The sequence below is a fragment of the Gigantopelta aegis genome, chromosome 13 (assembly GCF_016097555.1).
Source record: "Gigantopelta aegis isolate Gae_Host chromosome 13, Gae_host_genome, whole genome shotgun sequence".
In the NCBI taxonomy this organism is placed as follows: domain Eukaryota; kingdom Metazoa; phylum Mollusca; class Gastropoda; order Neomphalida; family Peltospiridae; genus Gigantopelta; species Gigantopelta aegis.
In genome coordinates this window covers 19,358,594-19,378,449 of record NC_054711.1, presented here as the reverse complement: position 1 = coordinate 19,378,449, position 19,856 = coordinate 19,358,594, and the positions used below count along the sequence as shown (strand labels likewise).

Below are 19,856 nucleotides of genomic sequence, written 5' to 3'. Positions count from 1 at the left end.
TCATTAGCAATTGGAGCAGGCGAAGTTGACGATTCAAGGGTCTACAGTTAGATTGTAGCCAGGTATTTTTTTTAAGAAATGCCAAATATACAGTTAATTCTGTAGAAACACGATTCAGGTTACAAGGGACATAACTATGTCGGGAACAAATTCGGGAAAAATTATAAGATATATTCCGGCAAAATGAGACCTATTTAGCATGCATTTCCATCATTCAACCCTCAAAATTAGTTGTAATCCAAGTTAAAGTGCGTAGTGATTCGTTTGTAACCCTATATACCTGTTTCGTAGTAATGCTAATATGAATATATCAATGCTGTTATCCAGATTCGGGCATTTTCGGTTAATTCGGGGGGTAAAACCAGCCCAAAAATGGGAGCCCGTACGCATATGGACATATCTAACAGCGACATTTGATCAATAAACAACAATTTGATCCGAACATCAGCAAAACATTTAAAGGGACATTCCTGAGTTTGCTGCATTGTAAGATGTTTCCGACTAATTTCTACGATTAAACTTATATATGGTTTAGAATATCAGTATCTGTATATTCTGTATATTCAATGTGTTTCTGGTCGTCTTAATATTTGTAACAAACCCAAAATAATTTCGTACATATATTAGAACGGCCAGAAACACGTTTAATAGACATCCACGAATATTTTATGCAGAACAATATATTTGATATGTTATTACAATCGTTAAAAAGTCTTTTATAGTCGATATCATCTAAAAAAAAATTGCAGCAGTCTCGGGAATGTCCCTTTAATGGTGTTTAACGTTTGCTGAAGTGTATATAATGTGACAAAATGCGCACCTTATTATTGTACAGTAATTACGAGTTTTTTTACAAAAACAAATCGTACCTAACGAGCGAAAGCGAGTTGGATACGTTTTTAGACCAGGAGTTCTAAGATAAATGCTATCTAGTGGAAACAAATGTAGTATTGTTTCTTACACACTCCCAAATACTATGTTTTATAAAATTAATCGTATTTCGCAACTAAAATTTATTTACTCTCGCGCAGTTAAGGTATGCGTCAAAACGTAATCAGTTTCAGCTTAACTTACACGTCACAGAGCAATCAATTTCTGACCAGTCCTCCGGGGCTACACGATTTCTAAATACGTCTGACGTCATAACTCATGCTTTTCATAATTCTTTTGAATTACTTATTTCCCAAGTTGCCATTTCACTTTGGATCATTGTTTTAAACATACTTAAAGAAATTAATATTTATAACTTTATATTTGTGGTTAACTTGTTTCACTTTTATGTTTTTGCATAATGTGGACTGTTTTTCCGCATGTGAGTAAATGAGTTTCTAGGTGAAATGTTTATGAATCGTTATAGAATAAACAAACAGTAGCTTGCAATGTTAATGCACTGTTACTGTAATTAAATGATCAAGAAAAAGAATCAATCGCCATTGTGAGGTATAGATAAAGCAATTGCAACTCCCGGGACAAAATGTTTTTGTAAGGACCTCGGTAAACCTCGGCCCTCACAATAACCTGTTGTCCCTCGGGCTAGAATTGCCTTATTTATGCCCACAACGGTGATAGATTGCGAATATAACCGGTATGACACACGTGTCATAATGATTTCACATGCACAACGAATAACGTAATTTTGTGAAGCGACGTCATAACTTACTGCGGCTTCCCCCCAGTTTTAAATCTGAGAGAGAGAGAGAGAGAGATAGATAGATAGATAGATATTATTATACGGACTTGTGTATCGTACTGATTTTACGAAACGAGTGTCAGGATTATTTTATTACCCGTCGAGAGCATGATGGTAATACATGACTCCTGACACGAGTTATATATATGAACAATAAACGTTTTACTGTTGTATATAATAAAATATGACAAAATATGAATGCTACGCTGTACATTTATAACAGTATGCTAAAATGTGTACGTTACTACAATGTAGTGATATACTATGTGATCAACTTTATATGTTTTTATTGTCTTTGATGATAATACAAACGAGACAAAATATATACAAAACTTTACTACTACCGTGATAGTATGTCACAGAATATAGTGACAGTAATAGTGTATGTAACAAAATGTACTTTACTACTGTATGGTTAACGAAATCTGTGACAATAATGTATTCCTTTTTTTATTATGCGTAGTGATCAATGCTATGTACCTTACTATTATGGTGGTAACAACTATGTGAGAGAATGTACAGTATACCCTCTACTGTAAAATGACAATGATATATGTCAAAATGTGTACATTTCTACTGCCCATACAAAGTTTATACTTATATGTGACAAAATTATTACACTAGTACTACACACTGATAAAATATATATGACAATGTAGTGACAATAATATTGTATGTGACAAAATATATACCTTTCTACTGTCCATAAAAATTTAATACATATATGTGACAAAATTATTACACTGATACTTTACACTGATAAAAAAGATGCAACAATGTAGTGACAATAATATTGTATATGACAAAATGTATACCTTTCTACTGCCCATAAAATGTTTATACTTACATGTGTCAAAATTATTATACTAATACTGTACACTGATAAAATATGTGACACAGTATGGTGACAATGATATTGTATATAACAAAATATGTACCTTTCTATTGTCCATAATAGGTTAATACATATACTTGTATGTGACAAAATGATTACACTACAGTGGACTCTGTCTAAACCGGATTCTGTGTAATCCGGACCTCTGCATAAACCGGGCCATTTCTAAAGCTACGTCCAGCTACCGTTTATCTCTTTGATATAAATCTCTGCCTAATCCGTACTCTGTCTACTCCGGACTCCAGATCAAAAATCAAGAACGAAAGAACCGTTCATGCATTAATTACCTATGTCTACACCGGATTGGGATTTGACTGAACGACGGGCTGCTTAATTAGTTGAACAATGATCGTCACTTGCCGAGTAATCAGGACGCCGTCGCAAGATCAAATACAAAATGTAACCGCACTCGTGTGAAGTTTAGTCTTATTGCGGTAGGCCGTTAGATCTGGATTTTGTATTCAAATAATTTCGTACGTACGAATAAATAATGTTTTAGGAAATAAAATGCAATTTAACCTACTACAAATATCAGAACGACCAGAAACACGTTTAATGTGTAGCCACTAATATTTTATGCATCCATGGGTTCAAATGTCATTGTTGATCGCGAGTTGTCGATCATTCAAGAACCATAACTCTGGATGAACTCTGTCTAAACCGGCCCTCTATGTAAACCGGACTATTTCGACGGTACAAAGTGAGTCCGGTTTAGACAGAGTCCACTGTACTAAAATTATGTGCGGAGGAGGCGAACAGCAGCTTAAACCCTACTTATTACTACTATTACTACATATATTATACCACATACGGGAGAACTGAAAACATGTGTACGAACAAATACACATATGTACACACATGCACAGTAGCATGCACACACACGTGTACACACACACACACTCATACAAACACTATCACACACACGCACACACACACACACTCTTACATTAATATCATGCACACACAATATTACACACACATACTCTCTCTCTCTCTCTCTCTCTCTCTCTCTCTCTCTCTCTCTCTCTCTCTCTCTCTCTCTCTCTCACACACACACACAATTCGCAAACATATGGTTTTTACATATCACTCCGTTGAACTAAAAGCCATATTAGAAAGAAACAAACATGAGATAGCCCCTATATATTAAAGGGGCGGGATTTAGCTCAGTGGGTTGAGTGCTCGCTTGAGGTGCTTGCGCCACAGGATCGAACCACCTCAGTGGATCCATTCAGCTGATTGTGGGGGTTTTCTCCCAACCAGTGCGCCTCAACTGGACAGAAGCCGTGGTATATGCTTTCCTGTCTGTGAGAAAGTGCATATAAAAGATCGCTTGCTGCATTAGGAAAAATGTAGCGGGTTTCCTCTGATGACAATGAGTCCTAATTATCAAATGTTTGACATCCAATAGCCGACGATTAATTATGCACTTCCCCACAGACAGGACATCACATACCACAGCCTTTGACCAGTTGTGGTGCACTGGTTGGAACGAGAAAAAACTCCAATAAGTTGAATGGATCCACTGAGGTGGTTCGATCCTGCAACACAAGCACCTCAGGCGAGCGCTCAACCGACTGAGCTAAATCCCGCCCCTGTAGTGTTTGAGTCATCTGTCTATAGGCTGGTCGATGCAGAGTTCGCACCCCAACAACGGCTCCTACCTAGGGTTTTAACACACCAACAATGGCTCCTACCTAGGGTTTCAACACCCCAACAACGGCTCCTACCTAGGGTTTTACAACCCCAACAACGGCTTCTACCCAGGGTTTTAACACCTCAACAACGGCTCCTACCCAGGGTTTCAACAGCCCAACAACGGCTCCTACCCAGGGTTTCAACAGCCCAACAACGGCTCCTACCCAGGGTTTCAACAGCCCAACAACGGCTCCTACCTAGGGTTTCAACACCCCAACAACGGCTCCTACCTAGGGTTTCAACACCCCAACAACGGATCCTACCTGGGGTTTTAAAACCCAAACAACGGATCCTACCTAGTTGTTGAACACCCCAACAATGGCTCCTACCCAGGGTTTTAACACCCCAACAACTGCTCCTACCTAGGGTTTTAACACCCCAACAACGGCTCCTACCCAGGGTTTTAACACCCCAACAACGGCTCCTACCCAGGGTTTCAACAGCCCAACAACGGCTCCTACCTAGGGTTTTAACAGCCCAACAACGGCTCCTACCCAGGGTTTCAACACCCCAACAACGGCTCCTACCTAGGGTTTCAACAGCCCAACAACGGCTCCTACCCAGGGTTTCAACAGCCCAACAACGGCTCCTACCTAGGGTGTTAACACCCCAACTACGGCTCCTAACCAGGGTTTTAACACCCCAACAACGGCTCCTACCTAGGGTTTTAACACCCCAACAGTGGAGTTAACACCCCAACAACGGCTCCTACCTAGGGTTTTAACACCCCAACAACGGCTCCTACCCAGAGTTTTAACACCCCAACAACGGCTCCTACCCAGGGTTTTAACACCCCAACAACGGCTCCTACCCAGGGTTTTAACACCCCAACAACGGCTCCTACCCAGGGTTTTAACACCCCAACAGGAGCTGTAAGGCTACTAAACCGCACTTCCTCTAACAACTAATTATTAAACCACGGTCCTTTATAGGCAGCCCAGATAGACGAGCCGTGTGTCCAGGGCAGCGTGCTTGGACCTTAATTGGATATATGCATGAAATCAAGTTAAAAAATTAATGAAACGAATAAATATGACTTTTGTATAATACAAAATTTACACTATCAAGGCCTGTGAGAAAATCGTCGGCAAATTTTTAAAACGCCCCATAGACTCCTTGTCTTCTTGTTGCTGTCTGTAGGTTGGACTATACCAAATAAAATCCCATAGGCGACCATGTTAACGTTTGTGTTTAAAAACACTATGCAGTATATCAACCAAACTAACCCATAAATGTCAGTATTACAACCCCTACCTCAAAGTATTAACTGCAGAAAATGGTACCTTTCGTGGCTCATTTTCGGTATAACCAGATGTTTTTACAACACCCTTTGTTTGGCACAAAATTTGAGTACTTTTCTTTTACATGTACCCCATACATGTTCCAAGCACAAGCCTACTTGACACAATGGTACTAGATGAATTAAAATTGTATACATTTTTAGCCCAGATGAAACTAAATTGTTTTACAACCAACAAACTCACATTTATAACCAATCACAGGACTTGTGGTGTTAACTTCTCTATCAAAAGTACCTCGAACTTATTTGGTTTAGTGCTGTCTGTAGGTAGTTTTATGCTAAATAACATCTCACCCGATCAAAGTTCGAAGTGTGACTAACTTTGATGAGCGTAATAAATATAGTCACGCCTGTCATTGGTGGGATATTTGAGAGAACCTGTTGTTATAAAGTGTTGTTTCGTGAGGCCAGAACATTCGTTATATTAAATTGAACTGGTATTATTTTGTTTTGAACATGTGCAGAGTGCCACAGTGTCTGTGTGGAACGAGGTAGTCAAGAGCGCTTTCCAGTATATCTCCAACTATTGAAACGTTGCATGTAGCAGCTTTGCCACATTTGCTATAGCCGTCTATGAGATTTTGTTTTGATTTTTAAAACAGAAAGTTTATTGTAGTAGTAATATATAGTAGTGTCAGGGTTGGGGCCCTGGTATCGCTATTTTACAATTATTTAATAGGTTAAACATTGTACATATGTGAATAGTACTGATACACACGCGCGCGCGCACACACGCACGCACACACACAGAGAGAGACAGACAGACATACATACATACATACAACCATGCATACATACATATATATATATATCTGTTTGTTTGTGTGTGTGTGTGTGTGTGTGTGTGTGTGTGTGTGTGTGTGTGTGTGTGTGTGTGTGTGTGTGTGTGTGTGTGTGTGTGTGTGTGTGTGTGTAGTAATAATAAACATAGATACATGTACACATACTTTATAGTTTTATGGGGTTAACAGAAAAGCAAGAAGTAATAAAAAATAAAGAGAAGGAAGGAGGAGAGAAAGAAAGAAGAAAGACAAATTGAAGGAAGGAAGAAATAAATTAATTTTAAGAATACATTTCGAAATAGAAAATAGTACATTTATCATTATTATTATCGTCACCACTACCATCATTACCATTATCATTACTACAAATGTATTATCATTTCACGCGTATAGGGATAATGTTTAAGATGTAATTTACCTTTAAATTAAAACAGAAGAATACATGACGATGGAAAGAAAATAGAGTGCGTGGAAAAGTAAGAAATATTTTGTGTATAGAAGAGAAGGAAAAACATTATCAGAAGGCGATATTGTGAAAGACAGTTAAGAAGGTTTGTGACTAAAAGTTATTTACAGCCGTTGCACGTGTAGCTAACTTACGCTTCACAGACACATGGTTGTCAGGTTAACTATACGTCACAGTGTATTCAATTTTCACCGTGTTGTTTTTCATTGGATGTATGGCACTGGTGAACTGGTCATCACCTAGGAACAGCCAGTCGTATGTCTTGAAATTGTTAACACACGTACGCACTCAACACATTTTATTTACGGTTATATGGCGTCAGACATATGGTTAAGGACCACACAGATTTGGAGAGGAAACCCGCTGTCGCCACTACATGGCCTATTCTTCCGATTAGCAGCAAGGGATCTTTTATTTGCGCTTCCCACAGGCAGCATAGCACAAACCATGGCCTTTGTTGAACCAGTTATGGATCACTGGTCGGTGCAAGTGGTTTACACCTACCCATTGAGCCTTGCGGAGCAGTCACTCACTCAGGGTTTGGAGTCGGTATCTGGATTAAAAATCCCATGCCTCGACTGGGATCCGAACCCAATACCTACCAACCTGTAGACCGATGCCCTGCCACGACGCCACCGAGGCCGGTTTACAAGGAAACAAATGTATAAACTAATCTATTACGTTTCAAGGTGGTTCAGCGTATAAATAAAAATCATAATGCTCAATTGTCAACGACAATCTGAAATATGAGTAGTAATAAAAGAGATATCATCGGGGTGGGTGGGGGGGGCACGGGGAGCATTCGCCCCCCCCCCCCCCCCCCCCCCCGAGAATCTCTAGCACGGTCTTTAATGAAATCTCTAAATATCTGACGCAATGTCACGGATATAATGATCTGAGACAAACATTTATTAAAGCGTATTATTATAGACAACCTAGTGTTTTCAAGCTAATTCAACTACTAACTACTGAAAACATTAAAGAGCTCAATAACATTGGGAAATATTTAATTCGGGCAAATAATTTAAGAAATAATTCGATTTAATCTAGTTTTATATTGTATAGTTATATTTGTATTGTGTTTTTGACATTTACCATATCATGTAAACATCACTCCTCACCATTATACTGTACATATTGTATATAGACATGTATTTAATAAATACAATTATTGTGTATGCTGATGAGTTGTAAAACTTAAGACAGTAAATAAACTAGTAAACTTGGTTTATTTTGACATCCGAGTCTGTATTTGTTTTTAATATAGGCTTACATGTATATTAACTGCGTTCATATCTCTAGATATATTTTCTACTATAAACAATAAATCCTTCTTTGACGTTTGTTGCACTGGAATGCTATTCTGCATCTCATACCACGGGTCATTGTTGTTGCATTTACCATAGTTTGACACCCAATAGCCGATGCATTTTTCGTGCTGGGGTGTCGTTAAACATTCATTCATTCATTTCACTCATACCAGAGGCGTACAGGCTCCCATTTTTGCAGGGGCACAGGTTTAATATCCCGAATTAAACGAAAATGCCCAAAACAGGATAACAATATTTATTCATATCAGTATTACTGCCAAACAGTTATATTTGGTTACAAATAAATCTTATCATCGGCTATTGGACGTCAAACATATGGTCATTGTGACACTGTTTTTTTTGTTGGTTTTTTAGAGGAAACCCGCTGTCGCCACATAGGCTACTCTTTTACGACAGGCAGCAAGGGATATTTTATTTTCTCTTCCCGCAGGCAGGATAGAACAAACCATAGTCTTTGTTGAACCAGTTATGGATCATTGGTCGGTGCAAGTGGTTTACACCTACCCAATGAGCCTTGCTACTCTCTCAGGGTTTGGAGTGGATTAAAAATCCCAGCCTCGACTAATGGCCTAATCACGACGCCACCGAGGCCGGTTTTGCGGGAAGAATGCCATATGGAAATACTGAAAACATTTTAAATTTGCTTCAGCATAACATCTCGTACGCTTATATCTTATACTTTATTTAGTAAACCTTATTTTGCCAAGCAACAAAAATTGGTTATTGTTAAAAGTTGTTTACTATAACTTAATGTGACCCTGACATTATCAGTGATCTTCTCCAACCAAATTCAAATTATTAACTTTGGGCAAATATATTATTCCTAGAAAAAATTGGTTTAAAAAAACCTAATGCAACTGTTAATCTTAGTGGGCCCATTTGGGCCATTTCTTATATCAAGGGCCGTGTGTGCCATTCTGTCTGCAGGATGGTGTATCAAAGATCCCTTGTGGTGTCTAGTGGTGTCTCTTATTTGTCAAAATTACCAAAAAACTATTTTTTCTTTGTTTGTTTGTTTTATTTAACGACACCACTTGTGCACATTTATTTAATAATCATCGGCTATTGTATGTCAAACATTTGGTAACTTTTCCCATTAGTAGCAGGGGATCTTTTACATGCACCATCCGACAGACAGGATAACACATACCATTAATTAGTTCATTCATTCATTCGATTATAAACTGATCGCGCATCAGCTGAGCGTTTTATCACCAAGCGCTCGCCTGATGCATGATACATATAAGGATCGATCCCCGTTGGTGGACCCATTGGACTATTTTTCGTTCCAGTCAGAGTTCCACAACTGGTGTAACAAAGGCCGTGGAAAGTACTATCCTGTTTGTGTGATGGTACATAAAAAAGATCGCATGCTGCTTATCAAAAAGAGTAGCCCATGAAGTGCGAAAAGGGTAGCCCATGAAGTGGCGACAGCGGGTTTCCTCTCTCAATATCGGTGTGATCATTAACCATATGTCCGACGCCATATAACCGTAAATAAAATGTGTTGATTGCGTCGGTATATAAAACATTTCCTTCCTTCCTCTCTCAATATCTGTGTGGTCCTTCACCATATGTCCGACGCCATATAACCGTAAATAAAATGTGTAGAGTGCGTCGTTAAATAAACCATTTCCTTCCTTCCTTCCTTCCTTCCTTCCTTTTATCACCAGGCTATGTCTCGCCCCCTTGTTATGCCACGTGTATCACGTATTGTAGCAAGCGCTATATAAACACAATTGACACACAATTCACGAGCTTCAACATTGACTTGATATATGCATGTTAATTCCCGACATCTGATCTAACAGTCATTTGTGGGAATACATACATACATATACTATTCAAAAGAATTTAAGGGTCAAAAATTTATAACCAAATAAGTTTCAGAGTGTATTAGATTGATGATGTAAACTACACCAAAAATTTAATTTATTGTTCCATATTTACAAAAAAACAGAAATAAACGTCACTGTATACAAGAAAGTCAAATGACATGCTGTCAAAGTTGAAGGTTGTCAAACATGGATTTTACACATTAGAACATTCGTTTAATAGTGTGTAAATCCACCCCTGGCGCGAATACACTCGACACATCGTTGCCTCGTGCTGTTGATCAGACGTCTGAAGAACTCTTGGGGAATGGCCTGCCACTCTGCCATAAGAAGTTGACCCAGATCATGAAGGTTGGCCGGAGGGGCATGGTTATCCCGAAGTCTCCTGCCTAATTCGTCCCAGGCGTTCTCTATTGGGTCCAAGTCAGGCGAATATGCTGGCCAATCCATCCTGGCGATACCTTGTTGTCTGAGAAAGTCCGTTACCACCCTGGCGCGATGGGGCCTGGCATTGTCATCCTGCAGATCTGCCCCGCCGCCAATCTGCTGAAGGCCTGGGAGAACCAACGGCCGGATAATCTCATTCAGATAGCGGATTCCATTCAGATTGCCATCCACCACATAGAGGGGGGTCCTGTGGTGGATAGAGATGCCGCCCCACACCATGACGCTGCCACCACCGAACCGGTGACGTTGTCTAACGTTAACGTCAGCGAAGCGCTCCCCAGGAAGCCTGTAGACACGAACCCGACCGTCGTTGAACTGGAGACTAAACCTGGACTCATCAATGAACATCACTCGACCCCACTGAACACGCTGCCACCGCAGGTGAAGCGTGCACCAGTGACGTCTGGCCGTTCTGTGACGTGGTAGGAGTGGTGGTCGAACAGCCTGGCGACGGCAGCGTAGATGATTGGCTCTCAGACGATTGCGTATGGTTTGATCAGACACTCGAGTTCCAGTCGCAGTCCGCAGATTGTCACGTAGTCGGCGTGCAGTGGTTGTGCGTTGATGTAGAGCCATATTGGTGATGTAGCGGTCCTCTCTATTTGTAGTGCTTCGGGGTCTTCCCGAACGTGGACGATTTCGAAATGAATTCGTTGCTTGGTACCGTTGCCACAGTCGGCCAACGACACTATGACTGACACCAAGTCTCTGAGCAACATTTTTTTTGCGTATTGCCATCCTGAAGCCAAGCAATAGCCCTTCCTCGATCTTCGATAGTCAGTTGACGTCGTACCATTGTCGAATTTGGAGTGTGCACCGTACACGAACGCAAGCTCCAATTATACGGAAATTCAGCATTGGGAACATGGAATACACCTGCAAAGCGTGCAAATGAAGCGCTTTGTGAAAAAGCAAGTTATGGGCACTTAGCAGACCTTTCGCTTTCGCCCTAATTTACGTGCAAATGTAAGCATGTTTTCGCCATTAGAACTAGTCGACAGTGTTAATGACAGTGGATTTTAATTAATTTATGGGTTACTTAGACCCACTTTCGTCAAAATGGAACAATACCATGCGTGACATTATGGTCTAGCTAATATAATTGACATTCAGAAAATAATGTCGAAAATATCATCTGATCCTTAAATTCTTTTGAGTAGTATACATACATAACATATAATTCGAGATTTGAAAGCTTTGCGTTCCGTTTGGAGGCGACAGATAATTTTGTAAGTATACCAATCCAGTACAGATGGATTCGGAGGTTAAAGCAGGAAAACCCGGCCGTGGATCATCGTCCTACCAGGTTAGTTATTCAAGGTGGTGGATGTGTGATTATCAGGTCGTTTCGCCCTTATTCCCGTTCGCCCCGAGTCGTGTCGCCCTCATACCGGGTCGTTTCGCCCTCGTAACAGGGTCGTTTCGCCCTCATGTTTTGGTTGTTGTTGTTTTTTGTTTTCTTGTTATAAATTTTAACTTTAATTACTGTACGAAAAATGAGAAAACTATTTGGATGTTAAACATTTGGTAATTCAGAGGAAACCCGCTACATCTTTTCTAAGGCCAAACCAAAAAAAATTGTTTGTTTCCGGTCACCCGACCGACCCTAAATTTTGCCTAAATAGATCGCCGAGCTTTGCAATTGTTGTGACGGAGTGTCACGAAGTGTAGCTGAATGTGGGTGCTGTCGGGTTTCTTTCTGTAGTAAGTGTATTAGTGATTAATATGTGGATTTTTTTGTATCACTTAACTCGAAAATGATTGATGTAAAGGTATTTGACGTCAAACATAGGATTGTTGTGGTATTAGAGCGGGACTCGTTGCCTACCGTTTGGTAGTCAGGAATTGCCAAAAAAAGACATAGGTTGGTCTCTGACTGTAATGAGAGCGTGTTTATGTCCAAATGTCCGTCTAGCTCTCTTACAGTCAGAGTACTCGGGCTACCTACGCCAGTGATGTAGATAGGCCTATCAACTGCTGAGCATGGGTAATAATTAAATAAACGGAATATTCAAGAATAACCACAAACATTAAACAGTTCACATTTATTTCAGTGTTTCAGTTAATTGGGAATAAATTAATTTTAGTGATTTTAGCATGGGTCCGTTCAATAGGCTAATAAACATTAAAACTATAAGTCCGTCCCACAGGGAACGCCTTAGCCCGAGTACTCTGACTGTAAGAGAGCTAGATGGACATTTGAACATAAACACGCTCTCATTATTTATGTCCAAATGTCCGTCTAGCTCTCTTACAGTCAGAGTACTCGGGCTAGGAACGCCTTTTTTATTACTATGAAATTTACTACAAGTTATTCATTTCTAAGCTAATTGATTTGTAAATTGCACACAAAATTAGTATTGTTTTGTTATTGCCAATACAAGTTGGACAAATCTGTGAAGTTTTTGTGCAGTCATCTACTGACTGGATAAATCTGTGAACTTTTTGTGCAAACATCTATTGACCAACTTGGACAAATTTGTGAAGTCATCCTCTGACAAAACTGGACAAAGCTGTGAAGTTTCTGTGCAGTCATCTACTGACTTTTATTGGTGAAAGGAATAGTTTGAACCTTTTTTGTTTTCCTGTCTTTTGAAAATGGCATGTGAAGCTTAAAACTGACATTGACATTGAGATTGTTTTTATTTCTCTCTGGCTGCAAAGAGTAAACTAAGATTTTTCAGACAGCTTGCCTTCATGTCTTTCATCTTGAGACTGAGTTTTTCTCTGGCAAACGCATTTAAGGTAGGGTAACCTTTCTTTGAACTAAAAAAAAAAAAAAAAAAAAAAAAAAAAAAATCCTACCTACCTACCTACCCTACTTTTTTGGCCATGTTACCTGAAACAAACTTTTTTTTTTTTGGGCCTAATGCAGCAAGGGATCGTTTATATGCACTTTCCCACAGATATGATAGCACATACCACGTCCTTTGATATACCAGTCGGGGTGCACTGGCTGGAACGAGAAATAGTCCAATGGGCCCACCGACGGGGATCGATCCCACACCGACCGCGCATCAAGCGAACGCTTTACCACTAGGCTACATCCCGCCCCACTCTATAGAAAGAACACGACAATAGACTGTTTGGTTAATCTACAAACTTGTAACGTCTGGAATTTAAGTTACTATAGTATTTGGCGTTGAATAGACACGCGGTCTCACATTTTTTGCAAGGAGGAGGTGGAGAGGAGATATTGGTTCTTGCCCGAATTAAATGAAAATGCCTGAATCCGGACAACAACATTTATTCATATTAGTATTGCAAATGAATCACTATGAATTTTACATGGATGACATTTCATTTATAATGCTGGAAATACATAGTTAAAAAAGGTTTCGGGTTAGCACATTTTGCCCGAATTTGAGAACTCTTGCCGAGTTGTCCTACCCTCCCCCGCCTTCTCCCGTTTTCGTCTTGTATGATTTTGCTAGGGCTCGTCTGGTTAACCATTACTTCTCAAAGATACTTAAGTTTTTAAAATTAAAAAAGAAGCTTTTCGTGGCATTGTAATCACCAGGATGACCATGAACACTTCTTCGAATATACGGAAATGGATATTCTAAACAGTGAAGTATATAAGTAATGTTTAATTTCAGTTAACAAAAAATGGCTTTAATAGTGAAAAATACGCTGTAGTGTTTAAAAACTTGGTTCTGTCACTTTAATAACTGATGTGCTTTTTTCACTTTACTTTCAGGATGTCATATCTATTGTGAAACATCTCAGATTAGGTGATATGGCCGATTATGTAGCGTACAGAGAACACAATGTTCCACTGACAATAAAGGCGCTCAAGTGCTGCGGAATAACGGTAATTTATTTCCGGAATAACGGTAATTTATTTCATATACTGTTATTATTTCATACACTGTTAAAGACACTGGTCTATCTAATCAAAAGTGAGTATGCAAGAATATATTTTTGGAAGGACGACAGTGGATTTCTTCTCCTCCCTCCCCCCTCCTCCTCACACACTATCACTTGTTCTCTCTCTCTCTCTCTCTCTCTCTCTCTCTCTCTCTCTCTCTCTCTCTCTCTCTCTCTCTCTCTCTCTCTCTCTCTCTCTCTCTCTCTCTCTATATATATATATATATATCTATATCTATCTATCTATCTATCTATCTATCTATCTATATCTATCTATCTATCTATATATAATATATATAAAATATATATATATATATAATATAATATAATATAATATAATATAATATATATAATATATATATATATATATTATATATATCAGACACCACCGAGGCCAGTGATCGTTGTTGTTTGGGGTTTTTGACAACAGCAAATACCATTCCTAAACAGCATGGTGTATAAACCCAACATATGCAATAAAGACCCATATCAAAAATATCAGCTGACACTTTGTATTGGCATTAATCTTTCTGATGAAATAAAATCAAAACAAAGATATGTCGCTAGTGTTATTCTGTATTAGAATATATTAGAATGTTTTACACAGCTTTATTTCTGGGATTTTTTTTTAAGCTGGAAGATATTGACAAGCTGCCAATTATTCACATCACTGGAACAAAGGGGAAGGGATCAACATCGGCATTTTGTGAGAGTATTCTCAGACACAGCGGGTACAAGACTGGATTTTTCAGGTATCTGTACGTAGCTCAGTGGTAGAACAATCTCATTATAATAATATCTAGAGCATTCTCAGACACAGCGGATACAAGACTGGATTTTTCAGGTATCTGTAAGTAGCTCAGTGGTAGAACAATCTCATTATAATAATATCTAGAGTATTCTCAGACACAGCGGATACAAAACTGGATTTTTCAGGTATCTATATGTAGCTTTGTGGTAGAAAAATCTAATTATAATAATAGCTAGAGTATTCTCAAACACAGCGGATACAAGACTGGATTTTTGTTATGCATCTGTATGTAGCTTTACCGGCCTCGGTGGTGTCGTGGCAGGCCATCGGTCTACAGGCTGGTAGGTACTGGGTTCGGATCCCAGTCGAGGCATGGAATTTTTAATCCAGATACCGACTCCAAACCCTGAGTGAGTGCTCCGCAAGGCTCAATGGGTAGGTGTAAACCACTTGCACCGACCAGTGATCCATAACTGGTTCAACAAAGGCCATGGTTTGTGCTATCCTGCCTGTGGGAAGCGCAAATAAAAGATCTCTTGCTGCTAATCGGAAGAGTAGCCCATGTAATGGCGACAGCGGGTTTCCTCTCAAAATCTGTGTGGTCCTTAACCATATGTCTGACGCCATATAACCGTAAATAAAATGTGTTGAGTGTGTCGTTAAATAAAACATTTCTTTTCTGTATGTAGCTTTTTTATTTGGCTGTTGAATTTTTATATTGATGTTGATCATCACATTGTGTTTACCATAGTTTGACACCCAGTGGCCGATGTGTTTTTCGTGCTGGGGTGTCGTTAAACATTCATTCATTCATTCTGTATGTAGCTTAGCAGTAGAACAATCTGATTATAATAGCAGTAGTAGGTAAGTCACATGAGCGTCATGTGTACTGGTCATGTGGGGACGCTGACCTGTAAGCATGGGGGACGTGGTCTAATGACGTCACGGCGCGGGGACGCTGACCTCTAACTGTGGCATCGGTGCTAACTAGGTTAATGGCTTTGCCAGCTGTCATAGTAAAGCGTCATGACCTCGGTGACCTGGATTAATGGGTTCGGCAATTGTCGGGGGTCCTTTGATTTACAGGGAAAAGACGGAAGTCGTTAATGACTCGTAGAGGGGGTATCGGATCACGAGGAAAGAGACAGGTGTGGACGTGGGAAGCTGTTTTTATGGCACAAAAAACTTATGTCGGCCTATGAAATGTCAAGCGTGGGGGCGCAGACCTACTGGCGTCGGGATGATGACCTCTAAGCGTGGTAACTGGGTTAATGATTTTTGCAGCTGTGAGTTGAGAGTGGGAACCTGACCTCTAAGCATCGTTTGTTTATCTGGGTTAATGACTTTGACAGCTGTCGGGCAAAGAATGTCAGGGGGAAAATTCCACGACATGGGTTGCGCAAAAAAACAGTGATGCTGCCCAAGTTGTAGCGTAGGTACGCTATGGATGGCAAGTAATGGTTTTGGCGGGTGTACAAATAATGTCAGAGGAAAATTCCACAATGATGTTGACCTTTAAGGGTGGCGTCACGTCACCTATATACCTAATAGCGTGGGTGTATGACGTCGGGGAAAAACATAATGGGAACCAGGCATACGTTAAGCCAGCAAACGGTTTGTTAGCGTTCGCGAACAATTTGCTTGGTTCTCGACGTGGCCATTTGGTTTAGCGTTAAACTCATAAACCAGTCTAGCTGACGTGTTTCTGCTTGGTCTGGCTGAACGCAGCCCACGCGTCAGCCTTGGTAACGGCGGGTTTCAGATGGTAGGTGTCCATATACGGTACCCGTGTCAGCGTTGGGTTTGACGTCACAAAACTTGTCCAGAAATGCCCAGACATAGCTTAAGATGTATTTAACTCTATGATTGAAAACCCCCACGTTATTATCGGCCTCGGTGATGTAGTGGTTAAACCCTCGGACTTAAGACATGATACGTACTGGGTTCGCATCCTGGTACCAACTGCATAGGGGTATAAGGTCACCACCCAGACTTTTCTCTCACTAACCACTACCTCCCGCTGTCCTTTTCGTGCTGGGATGTCGTTAAACATTCATTCATTCCCACTGTCCTGGACAGATAGTTCCCTCTTCCCACCCCCAGATAGCTTAAGTATATGTAAACTGTTTCAAGGAATCCCTCCCCATTTCCTGTACGTTTCAAGTGGATAATATGTAGGAGATCCACATGTCAGTGATGAATGGGATCCAAGTAGCCTTTCCTCCATGGTGTGGATTTTTGTGCTTGGTTGTTTGCTATGTTATCCACAGTAGCTGATGCCTGTTCCTAATTCAGTCTTTAAAAGGCAATTTCTGAAGACAAGCGTATGAGACGGGGAGGGGGGGAGGGGGGGGGGGGGCAGTGGGTTTCTTCTCACTCTCACCCACTCTCACTCGCTCACTCACAACTGCCCCCCCCCCTAGTGCTGGAGCAAAATCTCAAATTCGGGCAATAATGATGTCGATATTCGGGCAAAATGTGCTAATATGAGACCTTTTTACCACGCATTTCCATCATTCTACCCTCAAAATTAGTTGTAATCCATGTATATATCCGCAGTGATTCGTTTGCAACCCTATATAGTTGTTTGGTAGTTTGGTAGTAATACTAATATGAATAAATGTTGTTATCCAGATTCTGGCATTTTCGTTTAATTCGGGCAAAAGCCAGCCTGCCCCCCCCCCCCCCCCCCCCCCCCCCCCACACACCATTCCCCTACAGAAATGGGAGCCCGTACGCCTATGCCTGGAGAAACATTCTCACTTGTTATATTTTTAAAACTATCCGAGTCTTCAGACAAGGTGACAAACCAGGTTTGTGTTTGTTGGGAGATGGATGACGGGCATCGCACGTGAAGTTTTATCAAAACAGAAATCTATCTAAAGTTGATCTTAGGAAAAGAAATATTTCATTTAACGACCCACTCAACACATTTTTATTTTACGGTTATATGCCGTCGGGCATATGGTTAGGAACCACACAGATATTGAGAGAGTAAACCCGCTGTCGCCACTTCATGGGCTGCTCTTTTCGATTAGCAGCAAGAAAATTCTGATATGCACCATCCCATAGACAGGATAGTACACACCACGGCCTTTGTTACACCAATTGTGGAGCACTGGCTGCAACAAGAAATAGCCCAATGGGACCACCGACGGGAATCGATCTTAGATCGATCGTGCATCAAGCGAGCGCTGTACCACTGAGCTACCTTGATCTTAGGAGTGTTTTAAACTAAGGTTTGTAGTAGTATATACCCTATTTACTATTTTACTTCTTACTAAATATACAAGAAAAGAAAGTGAAATAAAAAAATATATAAAATGTTAATAATTTATGAATCAAATAATTGATAGGGTTCCCTTGCCACTCCCCCTCCCCCGAAAAAAAAAAAAAAAAAAAAAAAAAAAAAAAAAAACCCAACAACAAACAAACAAAAAAAAAAAAACAGAAAGAGAATTCAGTATAATTATTTATGAAACCATCATTAAATCGTTGATAAATTTCCACATGTTTTACGTCAACCATCCACCATTTCCCGATACAATTCTCAAAATATATGCATAATTTTAGCACGCTCAGTATCCGTATCATGTTTCCTTGTGAACATGTTTTACCAAGTCTGTATAATATTATTAGATGTCATATCTGATAACATTCTCTAAATACATACATACTTTTAACAGTCTAGGTATCATTTTTCTTTGTACACATGTGTTACCAATTCTGTATAACATTATTAGAAGGAAGGAAGGAAATGGTTTATTTAACGACGCACTCAACACATTTTATTTACGGTTATATGACGTCGGACATATGGTTAAGGACCACACAGACATTGAGGGAGGAAACCCGCTGTCGCCACGTCATGGGCTACTCTTTTTCGATTAGCAGCAGCGGATCTTTTATATGCACCATCCCATAGACAGGATAGCACATGCCACGGCCTTTGATGTACCAGTCGTGGTCCACAGGCTGGAACGAGAAATAGCCCAAATGGGCCCACTGACGGGGATCGTTCCCAAATCGACCGCGCATCAAGCAAGCGCTTTACCACAGGGCTACGTCTCGCCCCTAAACATTAGTAGATCCCATATCTTATAACATTGCTGTATTTGTGACAGCCATTTTCGATCATTTCTATCTGATTATCAACATGCAACAAAACTATAGCAATAAATATATAAGATAAAAAAACGAATAAAAAAAACCAACAACACAAAAAAACTAAAAACATTTAGGGGATTAATATTTGGTGAACCCGTTATAAAATTTCATAATTTTGGTGGTCGTTTTGAATTATGAACAATATGATGGTCATCTTGGATTTTGAAAATTATTTCATCGAACTGGCCATTCTTAAAATGATATTAATCGATACAAAAATGGAGCGGAGGGGAGGGGAGCGGAGGGGAGGGGAGCGGAGGGGAGATGAGAGGAGGGGAGATGAGGGGAGAGGAGGGGAGGGGGGGAGGGGGGGAGGGGGGGACGACACGACAAGACAAGACAAGACAAGAGGGTGTAGTGGTCTTACACCTACCCATTGAGTTCTTAAGACTCACTCTGGGTGGAAGCCTGTACCTAGCTGCGATCCCTGTACCTAACAGCCATATTTTCGATAGCTTAATCACGACACAACCGAGTCCGGTGTTTATCACAAAAGGGAAATGGTATTTAAAGGTAGGGTCAACTCAAACAAGAGCCCTATGTGTTGGAAAGATACATACCCGGACCACCAACACATACTGATACTTTAACAAATGAAAAACGCGTAATTTTAGAGTTAATAAA

The 19,856-nt window shown here is 40.1% G+C and overlaps 2 protein-coding genes across 8 annotated transcripts in view; one reads left to right on the top strand and one right to left on the bottom strand.

Moving 5' to 3' along the window:
- The window catches only part of LOC121387192 (folylpolyglutamate synthase, mitochondrial-like), a 336,339-nt gene that overhangs the window by 231,090 nt on the left and 85,393 nt on the right, over positions 1-19,856 (bottom strand). The window lies entirely within an intron of this gene.
- The window catches only part of LOC121387078 (folylpolyglutamate synthase, mitochondrial-like), a 99,915-nt gene that overhangs the window by 39,037 nt on the left and 41,022 nt on the right, over positions 1-19,856 (top strand). For 5 of the 7 annotated variants that reach the window (XM_041518097.1, XM_041518094.1, XM_041518096.1 and 2 more), the window contains exons 1-3: positions 11,658-11,750; positions 14,145-14,258; positions 14,948-15,072. In XM_041518097.1, coding sequence (XP_041374031.1) covers positions 11,697-11,750; positions 14,145-14,258; positions 14,948-15,072 — 293 coding nt within the window. In that variant the 5' untranslated portion in view covers positions 11,658-11,696. Of the gene's footprint in view, positions 1-11,657; positions 11,751-14,144; positions 14,259-14,947; positions 15,073-19,856 lie in introns of those variants that run through there. The other 2 variants (XM_041518092.1, XM_041518095.1) reach the window with 2 other exon arrangements.